Source organism: Notamacropus eugenii, chromosome 1 (assembly GCF_028372415.1).
Source record: "Notamacropus eugenii isolate mMacEug1 chromosome 1, mMacEug1.pri_v2, whole genome shotgun sequence".
Taxonomy (NCBI): domain Eukaryota; kingdom Metazoa; phylum Chordata; class Mammalia; order Diprotodontia; family Macropodidae; genus Notamacropus; species Notamacropus eugenii.
The window spans coordinates 389401108-389424558 of record NC_092872.1 but is presented as its reverse complement, the minus strand read 5'-3'; the positions used below and the strand labels follow the sequence as shown (position 1 = coordinate 389424558).

The 23451-nt window shown below is 37.6% G+C and overlaps 1 protein-coding gene across 1 annotated transcript in view; it reads right to left on the bottom strand.

Moving 5' to 3' along the window:
* Window positions 1–1120: 1120 nt before the first annotated feature.
* Window positions 1121–23451, bottom strand: part of TTC1 (tetratricopeptide repeat domain 1) — a 52120-nt gene continuing 29789 nt past the window's right edge. Inside the window, exons 6-8 of the mRNA XM_072630874.1 lie at window positions 20303–20451; window positions 8430–8484; window positions 1121–1768 (exon numbers count right to left, since the gene is read on the bottom strand). Of these exons, the coding sequence (XP_072486975.1) occupies window positions 1632–1768; window positions 8430–8484; window positions 20303–20451 (341 nt within the window). The 3' untranslated portion in view covers window positions 1121–1631. The remainder of the gene's footprint in view (window positions 1769–8429; window positions 8485–20302; window positions 20452–23451) is intronic.

Below are 23451 nucleotides of genomic sequence, written 5' to 3'. Positions count from 1 at the left end.
CCATTCAGTAAAGACTGCAACATTTCCTGCACATCATCACCATACCAAGAGAACTTCAAGAACAGACGGCTTGAACCACAATCATGTAATATTAATAATAATATTGGATAGCTAACATTTTAGATAGCATCTACTACATACCAGGCACTGTGCTAAACATTTTACAAATGTTATCTCATTTGATCTGCACCACACATCAGCCCTGGGAGGTAGGTTTTGTTATCATCTCCATTGTACAGCTGAGGAAGCAGGCACAAAGACATTAAGTAAATGTCTCTGGCCCCTTTTGAACCCAGGTCTTACTGACTCCAGGCCTAGTTCTCTGTCCACTAGGTCACCTACTAGGTGTGATATTGTATTGTTTCCATGAACATTATATCAGAAGGTTACCTATGGGAGGCTCATGATGAGTCAGAAACTGGGTTTCAAAGTAGATGAAAGAACAGAAACCATTACAGATACTGGTGATGAATGTGCTACCAAATGAAGGTCTCTATACATTATGTAAAAACTAAGAAAATCATTTTGAAAGCCGCCTCATCCACAGGGTTAACTCAATTTGGAAATGCTGGGCATTGTTCTGGGATTTGAATACGTTAAAATGAAGCTACTTAAGGTTAAATTATTTTTAAGAGGTCAGAGAAAGGGTGGAATATTAGAGAGGAAACAATTATTTAGCTATAGCTAAACACGCTGAATTTCATAATAACCTTCAGAGATGTACGCTGCTGCACTATGCAAAAGAGAGGACTTTGTGAATCTCAGCATTCCAGTGTAGCATTAATTTTTTCAAGAAAATCTTCAGTGTAGGCATTTAATATACTGTGCACATCTGTGGTACTTAAAATGTTTGTTCTGTGTTGTATTGCAACTTATTAGCCTTATTTTTATTGTCTTCTGTTTTTACTTCCAAATATATTCCTCTCAATCCTTCCCTACCCAGTGACCCATCTCTTATAATGAAGATTAAAAGAGAAAAATAGTTCAGCATACTTAGCTATCATATGAGACAGTACACATGTAACACTTTACACCAAGAATCTCAGGACCACTCTAAAAATCTTAGAAGAACTTGGTTTCTTTTGTCCATATGGGCAAAAAATTCACAATCAAATCCAGATTAAGTCACAGAAAGCCTTTATTACCATAAGGAGAAATAATAAAGTATTGAAGATCACAAGAGCTTTGGCAGTGTATTTGGAGAGAAAATGGTGGAGGGGAGGAAGGGATGATGGGAAACCAATCACTTCCACTCTTTAGACAGGCCTGGTTGGTTCAAGGAGCTGTTTCCTGGGATTGAACAAGAGCGAATGGCTTTGTGCTGCTCAGGGGTCAGCCCTGCTTTTGCAGGCTTCCTCAGAGAAGAGGACAAATGACGTGCAGAGGGCACCAAGGGTAGTAGCTGTACACCACAAAAGGGAGGTAAAATTAGGCCCATCACATCAGTAAATATATTTCACTCTGACAGTAAAACAAAAGGGAAAAAGAAGTACTGTGCTCTGTTGAATAGCTTTTCTTTTAGGTAGATGCTTTTACAAGTTAAACACTGACAGTGCCTTTTCCCTTGCTAAATACAAGCTGCACACAATTTCCAAGCCAACTTTTAAGGGAGTTACTATGGTTATCTTATGTTATCTGTTGTTATTATTTGGATTTTGAACGAAATTAATAGAGTAGGAACCAGATGAGGAATCTTGCTTGATCTGGAAGTTTTCTGTGGATAGTCCAAAAGGCCGGAGAACCAAGTTCCCAAGATCTTTTAATTTACCTGCAGTGCAGAAGAAAAAAACTCTGATAAGTAAGGGAAAGGATCAGAGACAGGGAGAGGCCAAGTTACCTCACGCTGCAACCTGATGACAAAATGCAAAGACAGCCTTAGGTTAGCTTTCCCCTTCTGGGCAAAGAAATGCCTATTAACAAAAGTACCTGATGATGAATTCCAATAGTTTCCAACTCTACTCTTCCATCAAGGCCAAAATAAGATGAAGTTGCTGTCTCAGCTATGCAGTCATTTCAATTTTGTACCCTGCCCTACACATGTTCTCTCAGTCAGAAACAAGAGAATCCTGCCAGAGTTCCTCTTTTAAGTTCACAATTTCCTGTCTAAACAGGCCAGAGGTATCAATGAGCTCTTCGACTGGGTGAGAAGGAAAAAAATATCTATTGTCTGTACTGTAGGTTGAGAAGATTATTTCTGATGGGACATAATTACTGAGTGTCATGTTCCAACGTTAAGACTAGAGTACCCTCATTCTGATTGCACTGCCTGTCACTCAAAAAATTCTTCCCCTCTAATAGATTAGAGTTCAACCTTAATTGGCCCATATTAGAACCTCTTTTCTGCAATTCCTCAATATCTATCATTAAACTGAACTGACAAGGGTGGGGCAAAGAACAAGACATGAAAAGACACAGGAGAACCTAGATTTCATCTTCTACAAAGTGAGAAACAGTATCATAATCATGTCTGTATTCTTCTCCTTTCCATAATACCTGTACAAAGTAAACAATAAATTATCTGCTGCTCTGCCGCACAAAGGTTGAGCTGCTACTCATAAAGCAAAGAGGATCATTTAAAAATCTTTGCAACCATTTGGATTTGGAATAGATAGCCAGTTGCCTCCTTTGAAAATAACCAATACTATTAGGTAGCTGGGTCAGTCACAGGGTATTATTAGCTGAAGGGAGTGAGAAGAGAGCACCAAAATCTAGGAAAATGATGCTGTACCTAAATCAGCCCATGGGGTGAATGAACACACCCTAAGGGGCCACTTTGTAAAAGCACAGCCAAGAGCCAGCAATCTGACCCAGGCCGATTTGACAAACATTCCCACTGATCTGGTCAGCTAGGTGAGGGTCAGTCCGAATCAGCAAAACCTTCCATTACCAGAAAAAGAATTCTCTACGTAGGGCCGTCCACTGATCTTTGTATGTAAAGGATGGACCATTTTTATTAGTTGGATTAGCAATGGTTTTATATTAAGCAACAATACTGCACCAAAGGGCACTCCTATAAAGCACAGAGCAAGAACCAGCTACGAGGGAACAGTAGAAATGCTAAAACATGGCCTGATATAAATGGAGCATTTTATTTTGACTTTGCCTGATTCTTTACTTCCTATAGCTGTCTGACTTCTTCCCACTGGGCACCTATGCATATTCTCTCAGACTTTCATGCTTCCTCTTTAGATGCCACCTTGGCACTGCTACTCTGTCTTCCTTTTTTTATATTCCAGAGCTTATGCAATTATCCCCAGTCAAGAGTTTCATGTTTCTGTTTACTGGGGAGTCTTGATGGTTACAACTATAGGCCAGGCTTCCTCTCATCTGCAGTGATCATCACAATGGTCTCTACATTAGGGAATGCTAGGAGTTGAGTATAATTCATTTAGCAAACTTTTGCCTGATGTATGTGAGGCACTGTAGAGGGAAAAAAAGGCCCCCCAAAACATTCCTTTCCATCATGGAGATTCTAAAGAGGAAAGATAAAATATGTATACATATCATGTATAATAAATATATGATACATATAATACAAAACAATAAGTAGCATTTATATAGCAGTTTAAGGTTTGTAAAAGTACATGTCTAAGGCAGAAGCAGAGCTTCAAGTTTTCTTGACTTTACTAAGCCCAGATCACTTACCTACTCTGCCACCTAGCTTCTTTAAATACAAGTTAGAAAGAATAATGGGAGATCAGAGAAAAAGGAGAGATTTTTTTAAACTTTGGAGGTGGATCCAGCGGTAGAAATCGGGCAGCCAAAGTGACACAAGCTTGGTTTCAAAAAATAAATCGGATTTTAAGATACAGAAATGCAGAAAGGGATGGTGATGGAAGGAAGAGTTCTAGATTTTAGGAAGGGCAAGAATGATGAAAGCGAAACTGTGAAGAGTTACTGGCTTCAGTAACAAAAAAAAATTCAGAAGTGCTCAGAATGAATTGAGGCTGGTGATGAATGCTACAAGGACAATAAAAAAGTCTTTCAAAAAAGTTATGTTGGGATGGATGTGATAAAGGTAATAAAAGAGAGAAATCTTATTTTATTTCTGCTTTATCTGCCTAGGAACATGACCTATATGGATTGTAAAGGGAAAAATAAAATACAGTTAAACAGAGAATTAGCCCTAGTATAGCTAGTCTTATTTGGTCTCTGAAGTTTCTCCTAGCCTTTTCTAGATTTCTGAGATGAAACCCCAGATAAGGAGATAATAAGAGACAATCTAGCTGCCCTCACAGAGTTCAAATCATCTTTCAGGATAAGGGGTACAGCCAGGACTAAAAGGACAAAAATGTCCTGATTCTTTTTTTTCTTAAAGAGAAGAGACTAGAGTCAAAACTATAGGCCTGCAAACCTGACTTCTATTCCTAGTAAAACTACAGAAAATATTAAAGGAATGGCTTATGAACATTCAGAAAGTGATTACAGAGTCAGCATAGCTTGACTGAGAATAGATCATGGCAGACTAAAATTTTTTTTTTTCAGAGAGGATTATTAGATTGGCAAATCAGGAGAATGTTGTTGATATAATTTAACAGTCATTATCCAATAACAATGCTGATCCCCGCCCCCCACCCTGAGCATAACAAAAGTTAAGCAAAACCAGCCAACACAGTAACCACATCTGACAGTGTATGTAATATTCTCCAACCATAGTCTTCTGATTCTATACTAAGAGCAAGAGCAGGGATTTATTTCCCCAACACTAGAAGTCTCTCAATGAAACTTGTATGATATAACATAGTGGGCATCCTTTGCAGGCTGGGCTAGATGGCTTCTGTGGTCTATCCCAACTTTTACATTCTGAGTTATGTGCAGGGATGCAGCAGAATATAAAGGCTAAAGATGTAGTTGAAAAGTCTTGAATGCCAAGCCTGGGCTTCATCATATAGGACATTAAGAGTGATGGAAAGTTTTGGAGTTATGTGTTCAGAGCTCTGCCTTAGGAAGATGACTGGTAATCTATGCAGGAATGATGAAGGGAATGAAGCTAAAGGTGGTAAGCTTAATTAAGAGGTGTTATCATAGTGTAGGTAAGAAGGAATAACAGTGATGACAATGGGAGAGATATCATGTGAGGTAAAATAGGACTTGGTAACTTTAAAATCCTTCAAGAACAAACACCCTGACATATGGACATGGACACACAAATACACTCACATGGTTTTTTTTTTTTTTTGGTTTCCTGTTTATTTTTTTCCTATTTCCTGTTCAGAGAGTTATCCTGGGTGCCATGGGCTTATTCCAACTTTCCTGTACTCCAGATAGGTTTACTTTCTAGATTCACCAATCTGTTATATTTTAAAATCTGACTGCCAAATTCTATGCCTCTCCATCTGGGAAACAATCAATTAAATGTCCTCATTGCTGCTTGTGGCATGATCACTCACCACTCTGGATGTTTCACTGAACCCTTGACCTTTAGGAATTTCACAAAGCAAGGGTCATTTTTCCTTCTGAAATCCCAAGGCAGAAAGGGTAGTCCAGAATGTTGCTTGTATTGCTAGATAGGCATTTTCAGCCATTAAAAGTCTGTGTTGGCCTTTTCTTTTCTTTTAGATCAATGAATTTCAGCTCTGATATATGTTAGTTTTTGTGCCTTCCAGTAACGTTATGAGCTCTACTGATCAAATAAGCCAGTATCTCAGCAGATTCATCATACAGTTTAGAGAGTGCAGCAGCTTAAATGTGAAGCTATTTTGCAAGTCAGCTGAATGGAATAAGAGAAACACCATTTGTTTTCATCACCTTAACATTGCTGATGTTTAATATATAACAACTACTTTGGGGTTTCCTTTCCTTCTAATTAGAAAGCATGAACAGCTTAAAATTAGATCCTGATACCACACTTCCTCTCTAATGAAGCCCAAGTCTTAGCCATGCAGTCAACTCTGGATTTTCTGTAAGTAAAGAGATGGCTTAGTCCTGAGAAAATGAACTCCCCATACCTAATGTAGATTTTCACATTAGCTACTGGGTAATACAGGAGTGTGGAATAAGTCTTTCTACAAACAGTGAAAGGAGCAGCAGTGATTTCTGGGCAGAGGAGGTCAGAAGCAGGAAGGCAGAAAACAAGAACAAACAAGGCTCTAGATCATTTGCAAACTGGTGAGTTTATTTCTTGATAAGCAAGAATCATCTGAACTTGATGTGTGAACTGCTTTGCAATAAACCACATACATAATGAGGAGGAAAAAAAAGACACATCTTATGTATAGGCCTTTGTGACTAGTGAATATTAACTGCTAGAAGCATAACTCTGTAATTAGGGTAAGGTTTAAAATTGTTAAGACTTTGGAAGGAGGCACTGAGGACAATGTGATACAGGAAGTCAGAGTGATTTTGGCAATTTCTAAAGAAGGAATAATGATCCCAGTTCATTTTTACTGAAGGCCCAGATAATCCAGTATTTTTAGAACAGAGAAGCAAGAAAAGATAGTCTATCTACATGTAAATAATTTATGTTATTAGTCCCAACAGTATTTCCTTGGTTCAACAGACTAGTTACTATTACTTCCATCAATCTTTCAGAATTAGAATCCATTCAAGACAGTACTCTCAGTTCCCTTCATGCATAGATGGTGGATGGTTAGGGATGGCAGGGCACAGCCAAGAGCCACTTCAAGTACCTGAGCATCCAGCACAAGTGGAGTCACAGGAGATGGTAGCATCGAGAAAACAAAATCTCAAATATCTCAGCAGACTCCTGATGTACTCACTACTGCAGGCAGCAGAGGTGAGCAGAACAGTAGATAAGCCAAATAACAGGAGTGGTAGGAAGATGTTACCAGAAGGGAACAATACAAACCAAGGCCAGGAGGCAATATAATGTACACACACACAACCGAAGAAGTCCTGTTTTGGTTTACTGAAGGTGCAACATGAAGCAAGGGTGAAAAAACAATGCTCCTAGTATACCTTTACTCTCCTCTGGGCTGGATATTTCTCCTCAGGACAGAAGTGATGATGAATTCCACTTCTAGCCCAAGCTACTGCTGCTACATGTACAATTCCATCCTCTTGTTACTCACCTGAGCTGGTTGTACAATTGCCTCCTATTCAGTACCCCAAAATAGGTTTTGTTTCAAGACTTAGTACCTAAAATCTAGACACAGTGAACTATTAATCTTTAAGAAAGACATGCCAATGTTGCCAAGGAGTGGTGAGAAGGCTACGCGCAACCTCTTATTTTTTAAGACATTTTCTGCATAGTTCATATCCATAAAACTAATAATCAAAATAGAACCTAAGCAAAGAAAGAATTCCTGCTGCCCATCCCTCTTCACAAATTGGGAGCTATCACAATCACTTGCTCTGATTAGCAGGGAATTAACTGTTATCTTGGGGAATCTTCCTGAGTGCCAATGAACTGTTAATAAGAGACAGAGACTGTAAAGCGCATTAACAGTCTCCATGAGGACACTCTTCCCATGGGGGAAGGGTGCAGCAAATGGCCTTTCCTTCCAATAGAAAGGAAATATAACCATACAACTTCATTTTCTAATAACAAATACCAGCAGTGTTTGCAGGTTATTGTTAGCATAATTACAGCCAGTTCTCCAGCCATAGTTTGGCCACCAACACTAATGAAATATGTAGTGCACTTCAAAAAGCTGACAAGGAACTGTACTTAAGGAAATAATACTATCTTTGGCCAAGACTGACCGTTTTCTTTCAAAGATTTCAAAGCACATCAGCTTCGATGGAAAACAGAGAAAAAGAACTCCAAGGATCACTTGCTGGGTTAAGAGACAATGTGGAAAATGACTTTTCTTCCCTTTGCAGTCTATAGCAAGGTCACATTTAAAAGCTATAATTTAATGATTTCTATATTCATTTAAAAATTATATGGCTACTGAAAAACTGTTAACACATGACAATAAACATTACATTATATTACTAGCCACAGCCCTTAAGTCTTCTGAGAGTTAAGTACCAGATGAAAGCAAGCAAATTTAGCTTGAAACAGAGGCACTGGAGATAGCTTAGCTGATAGATATCTGTAAAACCAATGTTGCTAAGAAAGGAAAAGAATATTTTTCTTTCAAGATTTCTAACAGTCCGAACAGATGGATTTTTTTTTTTTTGATTACACAGAGGAACAACAATGGGATCAGGTTTTGTTTGCAGCTAACTAAAAGGTCTGTATTTGGTCTACTTGGAAAAAAAAAAATGTGCCCAGAGAGAGAGAATACTCTGCCAAGTAGACTGACTGCCCAAATGGAATTTGTTCCCAGAGTGGAAAGTCTAGTCTAGTAGCAAATCATGTCAGTTCTCATATCTAGTCTACAGTAATTTTCAAAACAGGATATGACTTCATTCAATAGTAGTTTGTGTGTTCCCTTTCTACTTAAGTACTACACTGAATTTATCATAAGTAGCTACTGTCTCACAATAATAGCTCCCTTGGAGAGAAAGAATGTACTTACCTAACATTTCTGCCTTTAGTTTTTCATTCCGTTCTTCAATCTGCTTAGGTAATCTCTGAAGGAGAAGAGGAGAGAGGGACAATAAAGACATCTTTCTTATAAAATTTTTAGTTAAATTACTTGCAAAACAATGATCTGGGGTCAAAAAAAGTCATGTTAAGTTTCATGAAAGGTATATGACTTGATTTTCAGGTTTCAAAACTACTGTTGAAAATCTACACATATGCTAGGTATTTCCCATAAATAAGGCAATCCACAAAAAGAATTTGAGAGGCCAAATAAGAATAACTATAGTAAACATGTCCTAGAATGGAAATCAACAGAGCTCTCAATATATATAAAACATACCTATCATAAAATAATAAATACTTTTGTTCTTTCCACTGTCTACCTGACTGATATTTCCACAGTGAGAAAGAGTAACAGTTTTTATGTTTCCAAAGAGAATGTAGCAAAGATGATGGTAGATTCATGTCTTGCTTGGTAGTGGGGGGGAAGCAGAAAAGGTCAGAGAAATAGGTTGTAAAAAGAAGGTGCTCACCTTCTAGAAGCCTTGTACCAAGGGATGCATGTTGAGATATATAACAAAGCTCCAAGAGAAATCAAAAGGCCAAAATGTTGTTTGAAAATCTCCTTCCTGAAGTCGTTTTTTTTTTTTTTTTTTGGACCAGACGTGATTTACTGCTATTGTGGCACATATACTCACGGTAAGGAAATTTTCTCTACCACACAGACACACACAGACACACAGACGCACACCCACATGCAATTCTGTGACTAGCAGTCATTAGAGCTCCCGTGGTGCTGACTGGCCCAGGAACAGCCACAGCCAGAATCTGTGACAGGGAGAACTCAAACCCAGGTCTTCCACACTATAAGGCCAATTCTTTATACTGTATACTATGGAGGCTGGCTCTTTTCAAAGTCCAATTTTAATGTTTCATTGTACTGAGGAGATTCTGAGTTCTTGAGGGCTCAATAAGAGTAGCCAAAGTTCAGAGGCTCATCTTCAGAGTTACCCCAGGATGAGGAATTTTTTGGCCACAGCAGTTCACAAAGACTTTCTGTTATAGTGCAGAGGGATTACAATCCATGTTAGGGAAATCAACGAAATCATGGCTTTGAAGTATAACAAAACTCTAAAAACCTGAAATACTATCTATGCTCCTTTCTTTTATTAAATCAAATTAAATTAGCACAGTGTAGATTGTGATATAGTTTTAAAGATTAAAAACACTACCCAATAAGGCCAAACAAATCTGCAGGGATTAGAATACAATATAGAACCAATACCAGAAAATGCCACAAGAATTATTATATAAAATGATTTTTTTTTCCCCTGGAGCAACTCACTCCTTTGGGGGAGAAGAGGCATACACAGAAGTTCAAAGAAGGTTTTAATAATTCAATCAAATCAAACTGCATGGATTTACTATGTACCCACATGCCAGCAAGGCACTGCGGATACGAATTTAAATAATGAAACAATCTCTACTCTCTCAAAGAGCTCACATCCTCTTGAGATGTTATAATGCGTACACGGATAAGTAAATAAAAATTTAGTGTTTCCCACATAGGCACCAATGTTGGAAGTGTATATAGTATCTGAGTTGCAAGATAACTACCCAAACTATCAGAGAAAAAAAAATTTGTGATTACTTTTCACAGAACTAGAGCAAATGAGCTGTTTCTGGGTGACAATGCAGGAAATACTCTTCTCATTTAACTTGGAAGTAAATGGGAAAGTGAAAAAGTTACAGCACAACTTATAACACTAGAGACCTATATTACTTCTTTTTCCCTTGGAGACTACCTGTTTTTTCCCTTTAAAAAATAGTGTTTTTCACACATAAATGCTTCTCTTCTACAACTGCCAGTTACATTAGCTGTAGACTACAACTTGTTTTTTTCCTAAAGGAATCTTAAAGAAATTATTAGGCTTTTAGTAGGTAAAATATTGTTCTCATCATCTGGAAACTCAATGGGGAAGGGTAGAAATGGGCACATTTTAGTTCTAAATTTTATACTAAAAGGACAAGATTTTTTTGGGAACCATTTCTGCCCTTGACAAATGGAAACATGATATACTATTGAAACATAGTAATCACCATCAAGTTAAGACACAAACTTGTGCATTAATTTTTCCTCACAAACACTGGCATGAACCTTGCATACAAGCTATAAAGGACAGCTTTTAAGGATGTGCTTTATTCTACTGAGTCAAATGTTTTTTATAATCAATAAATAACAAATACATTGGGAACTTTGATTTTCTGCAACTTTGAGTCAACTGTATAACTGTAATGATGTGTGGTCCTGCTATAAAAAACAAAAAAGCCTGATCAGTTTCTTCTCCTATGTTCCCCAAATATACTCTGAATACATGTGCAGACCATTTCCCTAAAGGTTTTACTAGGATTAGAAAGTAGGCATATGTGCAAGTGCTCACTGATGTCCTGTCAGTTAAATGACTTTTGTTATTATAATGCTCATTAATAAAAATATTTTTTTAAAACTACTTTTTCTTACAGATACTGTATAAAACAATCTCTCAATATTTTCAAGATTGCACTCTCTTCAGGATAGATTTGTCAATATATATGCTAAATCTGGTCCAGTCACTATTATCTTCCACTTTCTCTTAAGTTCCATTTCTATTTCTTCATATGCCCTGTTAAGGTGGGGAAAGAGAAGGGAACTGAGACATTGACAGCCCAAATGAGGTGATTCCATCGTCACAGAAGAAACCAGAATGTTACTGAAATGCTAACATACTTATCACATTTAATATCTATATACTATCCTCTTCCCATATTTATGAATCGTTGGGTCTCATGCCAGGTTTTCTGCCCTTTTCACTTCTGTGGCTCCTTACTGTTTCATGAGGCGACACTGCTCATCACTTTTTGACATGTTTCTCTGTAAGTGTCTTACAAAAAGGGTCTGCATTATAAATAGAGGTTGTCATTATCTCTTTGCTCATCAAGGGGATACAAGAGTTTGCTGGCTAAGGAGGTGCCTGGGCTCTTGCAGCCTATCTGTGGCATTACTTTATATCAGGAAATGGTGATCATGAAGGTCAACAATATCTTTGCTGTTTCCCATTTCTCAATTTTCAGTATCAATGGCTTATCTGGTAAGTTCAGGCAGATGTTGTTGCAACCAAATGTTGTGTATTCTTCTTATCTTTAATCTTATAACCAATTAATAGTCTGATCACACAAAGACATCTGATTCTGTCAGTTTGTGTGAAATACTATTTCTGCTCAGTAATGTCTAGGGCTTTCAAAAATTGTGGAATTGAATATGACTTCAAAACATCTGAAAATTCCTTTTGGATGTACCTTTAACCTCAGGTACTGAAATAAATGACAGATATGATTGGTGAGTGGCTGCCAACTGACATCAGAGAGTATGAGAGAAAGAGGACACAAGTCTGGAAAAGGGCAAATATCTAAAAGGGAAGAGATGTGAGACTGCAAATTCTGCAGCAGTGAGTCTGATTTATTCCTAGGAAAATTCTAGAACAGATTATTAAAGAGATGTATAGTAATTATTTAGAAAAAGAAGTGGTAATTGCAAAGAACTGTCAAGAACAGGTCAGGCCACTACACTCTTGTTCTTTTGTTTTTTGAACAGGGCTAATAAACTGGTAGTTGATAGTTTAACTAGATTTAGAGATAGCTAGTCCAGTGGAGAAAGCAATGAGCCTGAAGTCAGGAAGATCTGAGTTAAAATTTAGCTTCAGACACTTACTATCTGTGTGACCCTGGGGAAGGTGATTAACTTATCCGCCTTAGTTTAAACAACTGTAAAATGGGGCTACTAATATCCACTTCCCAGAGCTGTTATGAGGATCAAATGAAATAATATTTATAAAGTGCTTAGAGTGCCTGGCACATAGTAGGTAACTGAAGAATACTTATTCCCTTATTTAAGAGCCAGCATTCAATAAAACTATCTCACACTTCTTTTGTGTAAAAGATTTAGAGATGTGGGTTATATAAAATAGTATATTTACATGAATTCAGAATTAGCTGAATGATTTGACTACAGAGTAGCTAGTAATGTTTGCATGTCAGCCTGGCAAGAAATTGCAGCATAGTGCTCCAGGAACCCGTCCTTAGCCCTGTGATATTTAACATTTTTATATGTAACTTGGAAAAAGACATGGATAGCATATCAACTTTGTGTATGATACAAAGCTGGGAAGGATAATTATATAACAAAATGAAGGGTAGTATATATAACAAAATGGACAATATAATGAAGGACAGAATAATTATATTCCTTTACCCTAAAATAGGAACAAATATAATGTATTAAACTTAGGTTCAAAAAATACACTTCACAATTAAAAATGAAAGAAGGTTAGATCGCAATTTATCTGAAAAATATTTGAGGTTTAGTGGACAGGAAGTTCACTATGACTCACAGTATGAATCAGCATTGTGGTTGCCAACAAAGTAAATGCTATCTTAGGCTGTATTAAGAGAAGTACAGCTTCCAGGAATAAAGACATGGGAGTCCTGCTGCATTTTACTCTAGTGAGTCGAGTACTTTGTTTCTGAAATATCGTGTTCAGTTCCTGGAGTCATAGTTTAGGAAAGACAGCAAGTTATTCTCATCCAGAGGAGGATAATCAGGATGGTGAAGAAGGGAAAAGCCATATTAAGACTGGTTTAAGTAACTAGGGATGCTCAGCATAGAGAAGACTTTGGGGGGAAATGATGGCTGTCTTGAGTATGTGGAGTGCTGTCACATTTCCACTAAGAGGATTTGTTCTGTTTGGTTCCAGCATGTAGGACTAGGAGCAATGGGGCAGACACTGCAAAAAAGGCAATTTCAGACTTTGTTGTCAAGAATGATTTCCTAACAATTAGAGTTACCTAAAAGCAGAATTGTTATTTGATACAAACTGATTTCATTCATATAATGAGGGCCACTCATACATATGGATCTCCACAGGCCACATAATAACTTAGTTTCAAAATGTAATGTTATCTGTATTTTGTTGAATCTTTATTTACTCAGTAAAGTATTTCCAAATTACATTTTAGTCTGGTTTGGGGCCACACTCTGGAGTGCTGTGGGCAATGTGTTTGATACCTTTGGCCCAGGGCACACAATCAGTGTGTGTCAGAAACAGGACTTGAACCCTGGGCTTCCTGAGTTTGAGGCTGTTCTATCCACTATGCCGTACGCCTCTCAAAACTACCTTAAACAGTATAAATATGTTGTTTAAAACAAAACTCAAACTTTCAAAATAGAGAAAAACAGATTAGTTAATCTTAGGAGATGAGTTATAACTATGACCCATTTATTTATTAACATTTATTAATGTAAGAACAAATTTGCTTTGCAACTTAAAAAAAATAACATCTTTTTATGCTGTCATGTGAGGCTGTATCTTTTGAGATTGTACTCGGTGAGTCTAGAATTAAGCTTTCATTTAACTGAGTCTAGTTTTTCTTTCTTTCTGGTATTTAGTCACTAGTGGTACCATAAATTCAAGGTTTTTTTTCACCATAAGTACTAGTTTTTGAGTGTTAAAACTTGGCACATGTGGTCATTGAAGAGCTGAGAATTTAATTTTTTTGAGAAGTTGGGGGGGTTTCTACACATGACTACAATGATACTCGGTGTAGAATAGTTATCCAATCCATCTATTTTATGTATTCAGAAGCAGACATCATCTGTTTATAATAAAAGAAAAAAATTCAACTTAAGAGAAAAATCACCTAACTCGATTTGACTAATGCTACGTAAATATATACTATCCTACAAAAAGGGGTATAAAAAAACTGACTGACTGGTCACATACATGGATCTTTCTTAAAGGGCCCAAGAAGAGCCCTCATTGCACTTTCCTACTCCATTTAACTTCTTTCTTCTTCTTGGTTTTGTAACACTTATCTTTGCTCTGGATGCTAATTCCTTTCATTCACTTTTAAATAAGTTGCTGGATATCCCAAAATTTAAGGACACAACTGATATTTACCATACTCTGCAAAACTGTGCATATAGGACAATGACAGTGACTAGGCTGGTGTTTTTACTTTACCTTGGCACCATCTGAGAGGAGCAGCATGAAGCATAATAAGGTATCACAGATGGGAATTAATGATGCACATAGGGCAGGATGTTTACAAATCAAAAGCAAAAAACAAGATTGGGAGCAGGCGGGTAGAGGAGCAAGAGTACATTAGCTGCTCTTTGGAGCTTGGCTGGCAATTCAACTCAGATTGATGACGACGACTACACACGAGGTAAGTTGTGTGCTTGTTAGTCTTTATTAAAATACAGACATTCTTTTAAGACTTTTTGTTCAATGGAGAACATTCAAACTCCAATGTTGACCACATTAGCCACAGCTAGCTACTGCAAATGTCCAGAAACTTATAGTTCTAAGACCTTTTATTCAGCAAATGGATACGCACATCTGAAGTTTCACTAGTAACAGCATCTTTTGGATTCCCATCCGTTCAAAAGGGTCTTAATGTGGTAACCCATATTAACCTAATTTTCCCTTAGGAATGAAAATCCTGAATATGATTTTCTATCAGAGAGCCATATAAAAGTAGACTTAGAATCAAATCTGAAAGCCACATCTAACATCACTTGTAAGACCCTATGTTACTGAATACATATTTGCTCCAGACACTTCCCAGGGAGCTCTGCTTCAGCCCCAAATTAAGGTCACTTGCTTCCTGGCCTTTGTTTCTCTGCCAGGTCCATCTCAGAGAGCCCTGTGTCACCCTGGATCTAGTTCTCTGGTCTTTTTGGTCTAGAGACCTCTGTTCCAGAAACCTTTTGCTACCCTGACCCATCTTGAATTGCCAGTTCGTGCCTCCTGATTGGACTCCTTCAGGCCATACCTTTGCCTATACCTGTCTGTAATGCAATGGGCCTCCTAGGTCTAATGGTATACAACACTACAACCTCTATGAGGTTGGAACTAATCACTCATCCTCAATGAACCTCTCTCAAGCTATGGATGCTGGACTCATTCCTGGACTTCTTCATAAGGGGTTAGCATAACCCTTTATATTGCCATCTCAGTGATTCTGAACCACTAGCTACTGATGTACAAATCATATTCCCCATCCCCAACTGTCTGCTCCTACCATCCCTCTCAATCTTTTCCACTAAATATCCTACTTAAGATCTACCTACTCCTTCCACTGGAATGCCTGCTCCGTAATGATCAAATCTGTTTTCATCCTAAACTTTTTCTTTTCCCATTCCTTCTGTCAACTGACTTTCACTGAGACTTGGCTCCCTACTGATGCATCCTTGGTCACTCTTTCCAGTCTTGCACACAAATCCCTCATCTCACTGGTTATAGTGGGAGAGCAGGAATACTTTTTGCTCCCTATTGTCACTTCTAGATTCTCCTTCTACTACCACCACTCAACAATATCTCCTACTTTGAGGTTCACACATCAATCTTATCTGTCAATCTAGATTCTGGCAGGAGTTTTCTATTGATCCCATAGGATATTCTCCTTTCTTCCTCAAGGAATTCATTGCCTGACTTACAGTCTTCTCTCATTTCCACTACCTGCTCTCATATTAGGAGACTTCAACATACCTATATTGCGATCCCTCACTTACCCTAACTTTTCATTTTTTATTCTACTCAACTTCCATGCCTATCCTTCCATTCTACGTCAGGTACAACACACAGAGATGGTCATACCCTTGAACGTGCCATCACCCACAAGTATTCTACTTCCATGTTTTATGAAGTCTGAAATTCCTTTATCTCATGACAATTTTCTATTACTCCATTTTTCCCTCTGCTTTATGCCTCCTAACTCTGTTTTGTTTCCCACCATAACCTCCACATCTCAGATCTTTCCTAGGGTGTCACCCTATATTAATTACATTCTTCTTGCTTATAGCTGAAATTAGAAAATAAAGTTGAAATTAGTTCAACTCAATGCTATTCTCAACACTTAAATCCCTTACACTCTTATTCTACTGCTAATCATGCTTTTCCAAAGTCCAATTTTGGATTACTCCCACCACCGTTGCCTAAGCCACCATTCAAGTGCTGTTGAACAGAGCTGGAGAAAGTCACAAAACTGTGCTGACTGGGTCCACTACAAATTTATGTTCTATAATCTTAACTGGGCCCTTAATGTAGCAATGATCCTTTTAGACCCCTCTGACCAGAGGCTATTCAACACCTTTTCACTTTTCAAGCCTCCCATGGCATGTTCCTCTCATTCTCTCAGCTAAGGACCTTGCCTCATACTTTACTAAAAAAACCAGGTCCACTGGCCAAAAAAGTTCTCTCACCTATACCACTCAGATGCTTTCCCCCATTTATCTTCTCCTTTACTAGCCTTTTAGGAATAGGTAGTCTGTCTCCTTACCAAGGTAAATCCCTACAGATGCATCCTTGATCCCACCCCATCTTCTCCAGCATATCACCCCTTCTTTCATCCTCCTGCCCTCTCTCTTTTCTAGACTCTTATCTACACCTAAGGCCTCCTTCTCTTCTCTTCTCACTCTCTTCTACACTCTCTACAATCTGGCTTCTGAAATCATCATTTGACTAAAACCATTCTCTTTCAATGATCTCTTGTCAAATAGAATACCCTTTACTCAATCTTCAACCTTTTTGCCTTCTCTGCAACATGTGACGTGGCCGATCACCTACTTCTCCTGAATATTCTCTCCTCTTTAGGTTTTTGTGATAGTACTCTCTCATAGTTCTCCTACCTGTCTAACTAATCCCCAATTTGCTTTGCTGGTTCTTCATCCAGGCTATGCCCATTACTAGATTCTGTCCTGGCCCTTTGGACATTTTGAACTGTATCTCCCATATGTATCTTAAACTTCACATGTTCACTGACCTGATTAAGTCCTCTTCTTCCTCCCCTCCATCTCTACTTTCTGTCAAACTTCCCTATTCCTGTTGAGGGAACTCAATCACAAAACATAGTAATCATTCTTGCTTCCTTATTCAAACTCCCTACATCCAACCAGTTGTGAAGTTCTGTTGATTTTAATCTTAGCAACATGTTTTGTATATGATCCCTATATGATCTCTGAAAATGCCACCACCTTGGGTGCAGGTCTTGCAATAGCCTTCTGGTAGGTCACCCTATCTCACATCCTTCTTCCACTTTTCCTAAAGTGCAGGTCTGACTATATAGTCCCCAATCAACTGCAATGGCTTCCTATTGTCTCCAGAATAAAATCAATTAAATAAATTAAATAAAATCAATGGAAAGTTTTAACTTTCCATTCTTGTTATACCTAACTTCTTTATGAATAACTCCAGGATTCTGCAACACCTGCATTCCTTGCATACAACACTTCACCTCCTGACTGTTCCTTTTCCCTGGCTGTCCTCCATGCCTCTAATTCTCTCCCTCTTCATTTCTAATTCTTAGCTTCCTTCAAGTCTCAGCTCAAATCTCACCTTCTGAAGGAAGCTTTTCTTGATTCCCTCTTAATGATAGGGTTGTCTTTGGCTGATTTGTTCCAATTTATTCTGTATATATGTTATTTGTATACAATTGTTTGCACGTTGTCTCCCCCATTAGACTGGGAGCTCCTTGAGAGCAGGGGGATGTCTGTGCCTTTCTCTATATCCCCAGTGATTATCATAGTGCCTGGCACACAGGTGCTTAATAAATTCTTGTCAATTTCAAACTGAAGGCATCTCAAAGTCACCATGTCCAAAGCTGAACTCATTATCTTCTTCCCTAAACCCTTTCCTCTACCAAATTTCCTATTACTATGGAGACCACCATTTCCCCAGGCACCCATGTTCACTTCCATCTACTGTGTTTACATCTTGCCCATGTAGTCCAGAGGTGAAGTACTCTTTGTAAGGAATGCAGAATGCAGATGTTGCAGGATCCTAAAGTTAGGGAGAAGGGAAGTAAGTGTAACAAGAATGGAAAGTTAAAACAGAGGGTTTGAGAGTTGTTTGCATATTGTCTTCCAGGTGTGTAACATAAGCTTCTTGAGGGCAGGGACTAGGTTTTTGCCTTTCTTTGTGCTCTCAGGACTTAGCACAATGCCTGGCACATAATGTTTGTTGACTGAATGACAGCTCTTCTGTATTTTGGAGTATTAGACGGAAGTAGTGGGAAATCTGATTTCCCTTAACACTGAAATGACTATTAGATAAGAAGAGGATTCTATTTATAGCAAGAGGGATTTTCATTTAGCCAAGATAATAGGTTAATGTATGTCAGTAGCAAATTTAAGCTCTCAAAGCAAACAAAGACATTCTATAAGCACACAAGTTAGAAAGGATAGGCACCAATAATTTATATAGTGTTTTAGGAAATTGCTTCACCTTTCTCAAGAATATCACACTTATAATATAAATACACAGAATAGAATTTCTGAGCTTCATCTTCTCAATTGTTGGTTTTCTTTACTATTTTCCCCCAGAATATATAGTGAAAAATCAATGGAGTACAGAGAACAGGAAATGAACTACTCTATGCATTTTGCAGAGGCAGGCCACAATAAATGTGTAATACTGTCAGATCAGGTTGATGTATTGGCTGGTTTTGATGAATTGCCTTTTTTCCCCTTTCTCCTCAAATCTTTGTTATAAGGGATAGGTCACTGAGTACAGGAGGGGAGAAAGAGAGAAAAAGTTGATAGAAAAGCAATATATCAATACAAACAAGATATACATTAAAATAAAATCAATTGGGAAGCTTTATAGATTATGTAGCTACCACAAATAGCTTACCTACATGTGTTTTCAGACTGCTAATTAGAAAATATTTTCTACAATTAAACATTTGGTTATACACTGTAGATCTCTGTAGTGTGAAACATTACAATGCATGCATTCATAATGTACCCATCATTACAAAACTTTATGTTAGGTCAAATTTAAGATAACATGGCTAGTATTCACAACTTGAGGAGGAGGAAGGGAACAATGGTAAGGCTGGTAGAAGATAAGGTTTTATCTGCTGTCTGGTTTGGAGCTGTTTATGGAGTTTAATTGCCAATAAATTAAGAGCAGGTTGAAATTCAGGTTGTTCAACTGGAAGCCAAAATAAAAGTCAAAAGATTGTGGAGGCAATGAGACCTTTCAGGATGTTGCAATAATCTAGCCATTAAATGCCAAGGACCTGGACTACTATAGTGCTAATGATGAATTAAAAAGTTGGGTGAACCCAGAGGACATTTTGAAGGAAAAATCCATTTAGTAACTGACTGAATATGGGGGATGAGGGAGTTAAAGGTACCAAGGTTTTATGACTAGAGTGTTAGGCATGTGGTAGGCAGTCAATAGTTATTAATAGAATTTTTAAAAAGCCTCCTAATATACTTCAGCAAAATAAGATAGCCCTTACCCTGCAGGACTTTGGAACATTAGACTAAGTTATTCTAAGAACAGTATAGATTTGGAAACTGCTTTTAAAGCAAACATTATTGGGGATACAATTAGAGTGGATATATATTCATATTATAAGTAGGCCTCTCTTGGATTTCAATGGGTGTGTTAATCAAAATTGTTGCTGTTCAGTCATGTCCAATTCTTCTTGATCCCATTTGGGGTTTTCTTGGCAAAGATACTGGAGTGGTTTGCTATTTCCTTCCCTAGCTCATTTTACAGATAATGAACTGAGGCAAGTAGAGTTAAGTGACTTGCCCAGGGTTACATGGCTAGTATGTGTCTGAGGTAGGATTTGAACTCACAAAGATCTTACTTTAGGCCCGGTACTCCTACCCACTTTGCCACCTAGCTGTCCCAGTCAAAATTAGGCTAATAGCATGACCAGTAGGGTCCAAAGGGTTGCAACTCATTTGTATAATAACAAAGGGAGTAAAAAAAATAGAACAGAAAAAGTTCTATAAATCTAAAAAGTACTTACCATACAAGCTTCTCCTGCTTGGTATATTGATGGATCTTTTTCTAGAACAGATTTGTAATCTTCTAAGGCTTCATCTAGCTTGTCGGTTTTCTCATATAATTCTGCTCTCCTTAATATTGCCCTGATATAACTGGGATTTAAATCAATTGCTGGAGAAAAAAGGAAGCAGTTATTATTATTAGGATTAAGTGCATACATATGCTTGCACTAGATTCCTTCTTTGATGCTGCCACCCAATGGTACAAAATGGAATTTTCCTTGCATTGACAGTTCCTTTTCCACACTGATCTACTTACTAGCTATATGAACTAGGACAAGTCACTTATTTCTCTGAACTTCACCTTCTTCATCTGCAAAACGGGAATAATACTACTTACATGAAGGCATTCTGTTGTGAAGCTCAAGGGAAATAATGAACTGCTTTATGAAGAATACACTATATGACACCGGTCATTTTAAATGAAGGGCTATTTTAGGGTTTTTTTATCTTACATCTAATGGGAGGTGTTTATGGATACAAAGTGGGAGATTTCTTTTGAGCAACGAATATGGGCAGAATGAATATGGGTTTAAACAGTTGCTCTAGAAAAAACTAGGAAGATGCTCCTACTGTGATTCCATTCTTTCCTCTTGACTTCTTGGCAGGGAGGACAATACTTGGTGTTACACCTGGAACTCAATGCTAAACTGTCTCCTTCTTTCCCTAGCTAATCATAAGCTCTCAAAGCATTTTTCTGCCTTTTTGGTTACACAGAAGAAGCAGAGAAAAAGCTGGCTACTATCTAATTTAAAAAATTCAGAAACTACAATTCTGACAAGAGATACAACATGACATAATTATAACTGCATTTTTTTTTCTTAATAAAGAAAAAGCATATTGAAAAATAAGTTTGGTCTAAGTAAGGCACTGGTAAGTAGAAGTTAATTTGCAGATGTCAGACACTGAAGAGTCTAAGATACAAACTTATAAACATAATGAAGACATGAAAGAAGGTAACTGAGTGCAAGGAACAGGGAAGGTGCTATGACAGTACACTAAATAAGGAAAATGGCTAAACCCAAGATGTACAGGACAGGAATAATGAGGAAACATCCTCAATCCTTTGGTATCACAGTAGATTTGAGAAAAGTGAGACATAATTGCAGCCACTGAATTTGTTGAAAAAGACAGTTGTCAGGGCTGTCAAGTGAAATTTCAAAAGAACTTTGGGACTTGACGTCTGGGGTTTTCAGCATGGGCGTGATGGTTAAGTGTTTGAAAAAAGCTCAAAAGAGAGAATGATAACATTTGATGACATGGACTGATTGACAGTACGTAAGAGGTGAACCAGGAATATTTTAAATATTTTCCATCATTTTAAAATGATGGAAATTGGGTACAGGGAAAAAGCTATTGCACTATGAGAAAATATCAAACACCCTAATGCAAACAAAAACAAACCAGAAAAAAGTCCCTACAAACATAGAAATCCTTCAGCTGATATTTCCTTCAACAAAGGAAAATAATTTGAAGAAACCGTATATTGTAGGTTTAAGGATGATAATGTATAGTTAAAATAGTTTTGAATTCTCAATGACATACCATCTCACTTTCCTACTTGAAAGTTTTCAGTGGCTTCTTATGCTTTCAGGAGAAAATACAAACATTTCACCCTCATTTCATACTTGAAACTCTCACAATCTGCTTCCAATTTATTTTTCCAAATTTGTTTCATTCCATTCGTCTTTCAGCTAACCTAGCCTATCAGCTGTTCCCTGAATTACATATTACATTCCATTTCTGTACTATGCCTGGAATACTCTCCCTCCTCATTTCTTCTTTTGAGAATACTTATCTTTCTTTAGGGATATGTTCCTTAATGGAAACTTTGCTAGTGCTATCTTCCTTACTAAATTACTTTCTCCTTATTTGTATTTCCTGTCTTATCCAGTAGATTATAATCTCAATCATCCCTCCCATCTAATCTTCAGTTACTCTCTATTTATTGGTTTGTTTTCTACTACGTTCAAAAATACCCAAGTTTCCCCTATCCTTTAAAAACCTTCACTAGGTGCTCAAAGTTATAACTCAAGCTCCTATATTTCTTCCCTTTCTTCAAAATCCTAGAAAATGCATTCTATGCTTGCTGCCTCCACTACACCCTCTGAAATCTGGTTTCTCATGTCATCATTTAAATAAAATGGTTTTCTTGTCAAATTTTTTTAAATTTCACTTCCCTTCCTTCTTGGCTCATCTGCTGGATCTAATTCTGTTGACTACCCGCTCCACTTGGTTACTTTTTCCTTTCTGGGCTTTTGAGACACTACTTTCTTACAGTTCTTCTTTCTAAACACTCCTTAGTTTCCTCTGATAGTTCATTATCTAAATCAAGGCCCCCAATTGTAGTTATTTCCCAAACTTGGTACAAGGCCTCCTATTCTTCTCTCTTTACAATGTCTCAGTAACATCATTGGCTCTCATGGATTTAATTATTACCTCTATGCAGACAACTCCCAGAATTAAATATTTAGCCCTAGTCTCTCCTCCGGACATCAATTCTACATTACCAAATGTCTATTAGATATTTTAAACCAGATGTCCTGGAGACATCTCAAATTTAACAGATTCCAAACAGAAGACTTTTCCTCCTTAACTTACCCTTCTCCTACAAAACTTCCCTGTTTCCGTAAAAGGCACCATCATTCTTCTAGGCTACTGCGCTCAATATTGGTCTTTATTTCTCTATCTCCCTTACCCTCTTTAGCTAATCAGTTGCTCAATTCTCCTATTTCTATTTCTACAAGAACTCTAGTATCTGACAATTCCTCCCCATCCCCCTTAGTTCAGGTTCTCATCACCTCTTACCTAGATCAGACTTCCTAATCAGTTTCCCTTCTTCAAGGCCCTCCCCATACTCCACTCAGCTTTCTAAGTGATTTTCCTTAAGCATAGTTCTTACTACATCATTCTAACAGTCAAGAAACCCTAGTGACTACTACCACTAGAATAAAAAATAAACTTCTGTTTATTAGAGAAGTCAACAAACATTTAAGCAAGATACAGTACTAAAGCACTGGGTATGCAAAAGGGGGAAAAAACATAGGTCTCTGAGCAAGGAACTCACATTCAAACTGGGAGACAACCTGTAAACAATTATGTACACACAAGA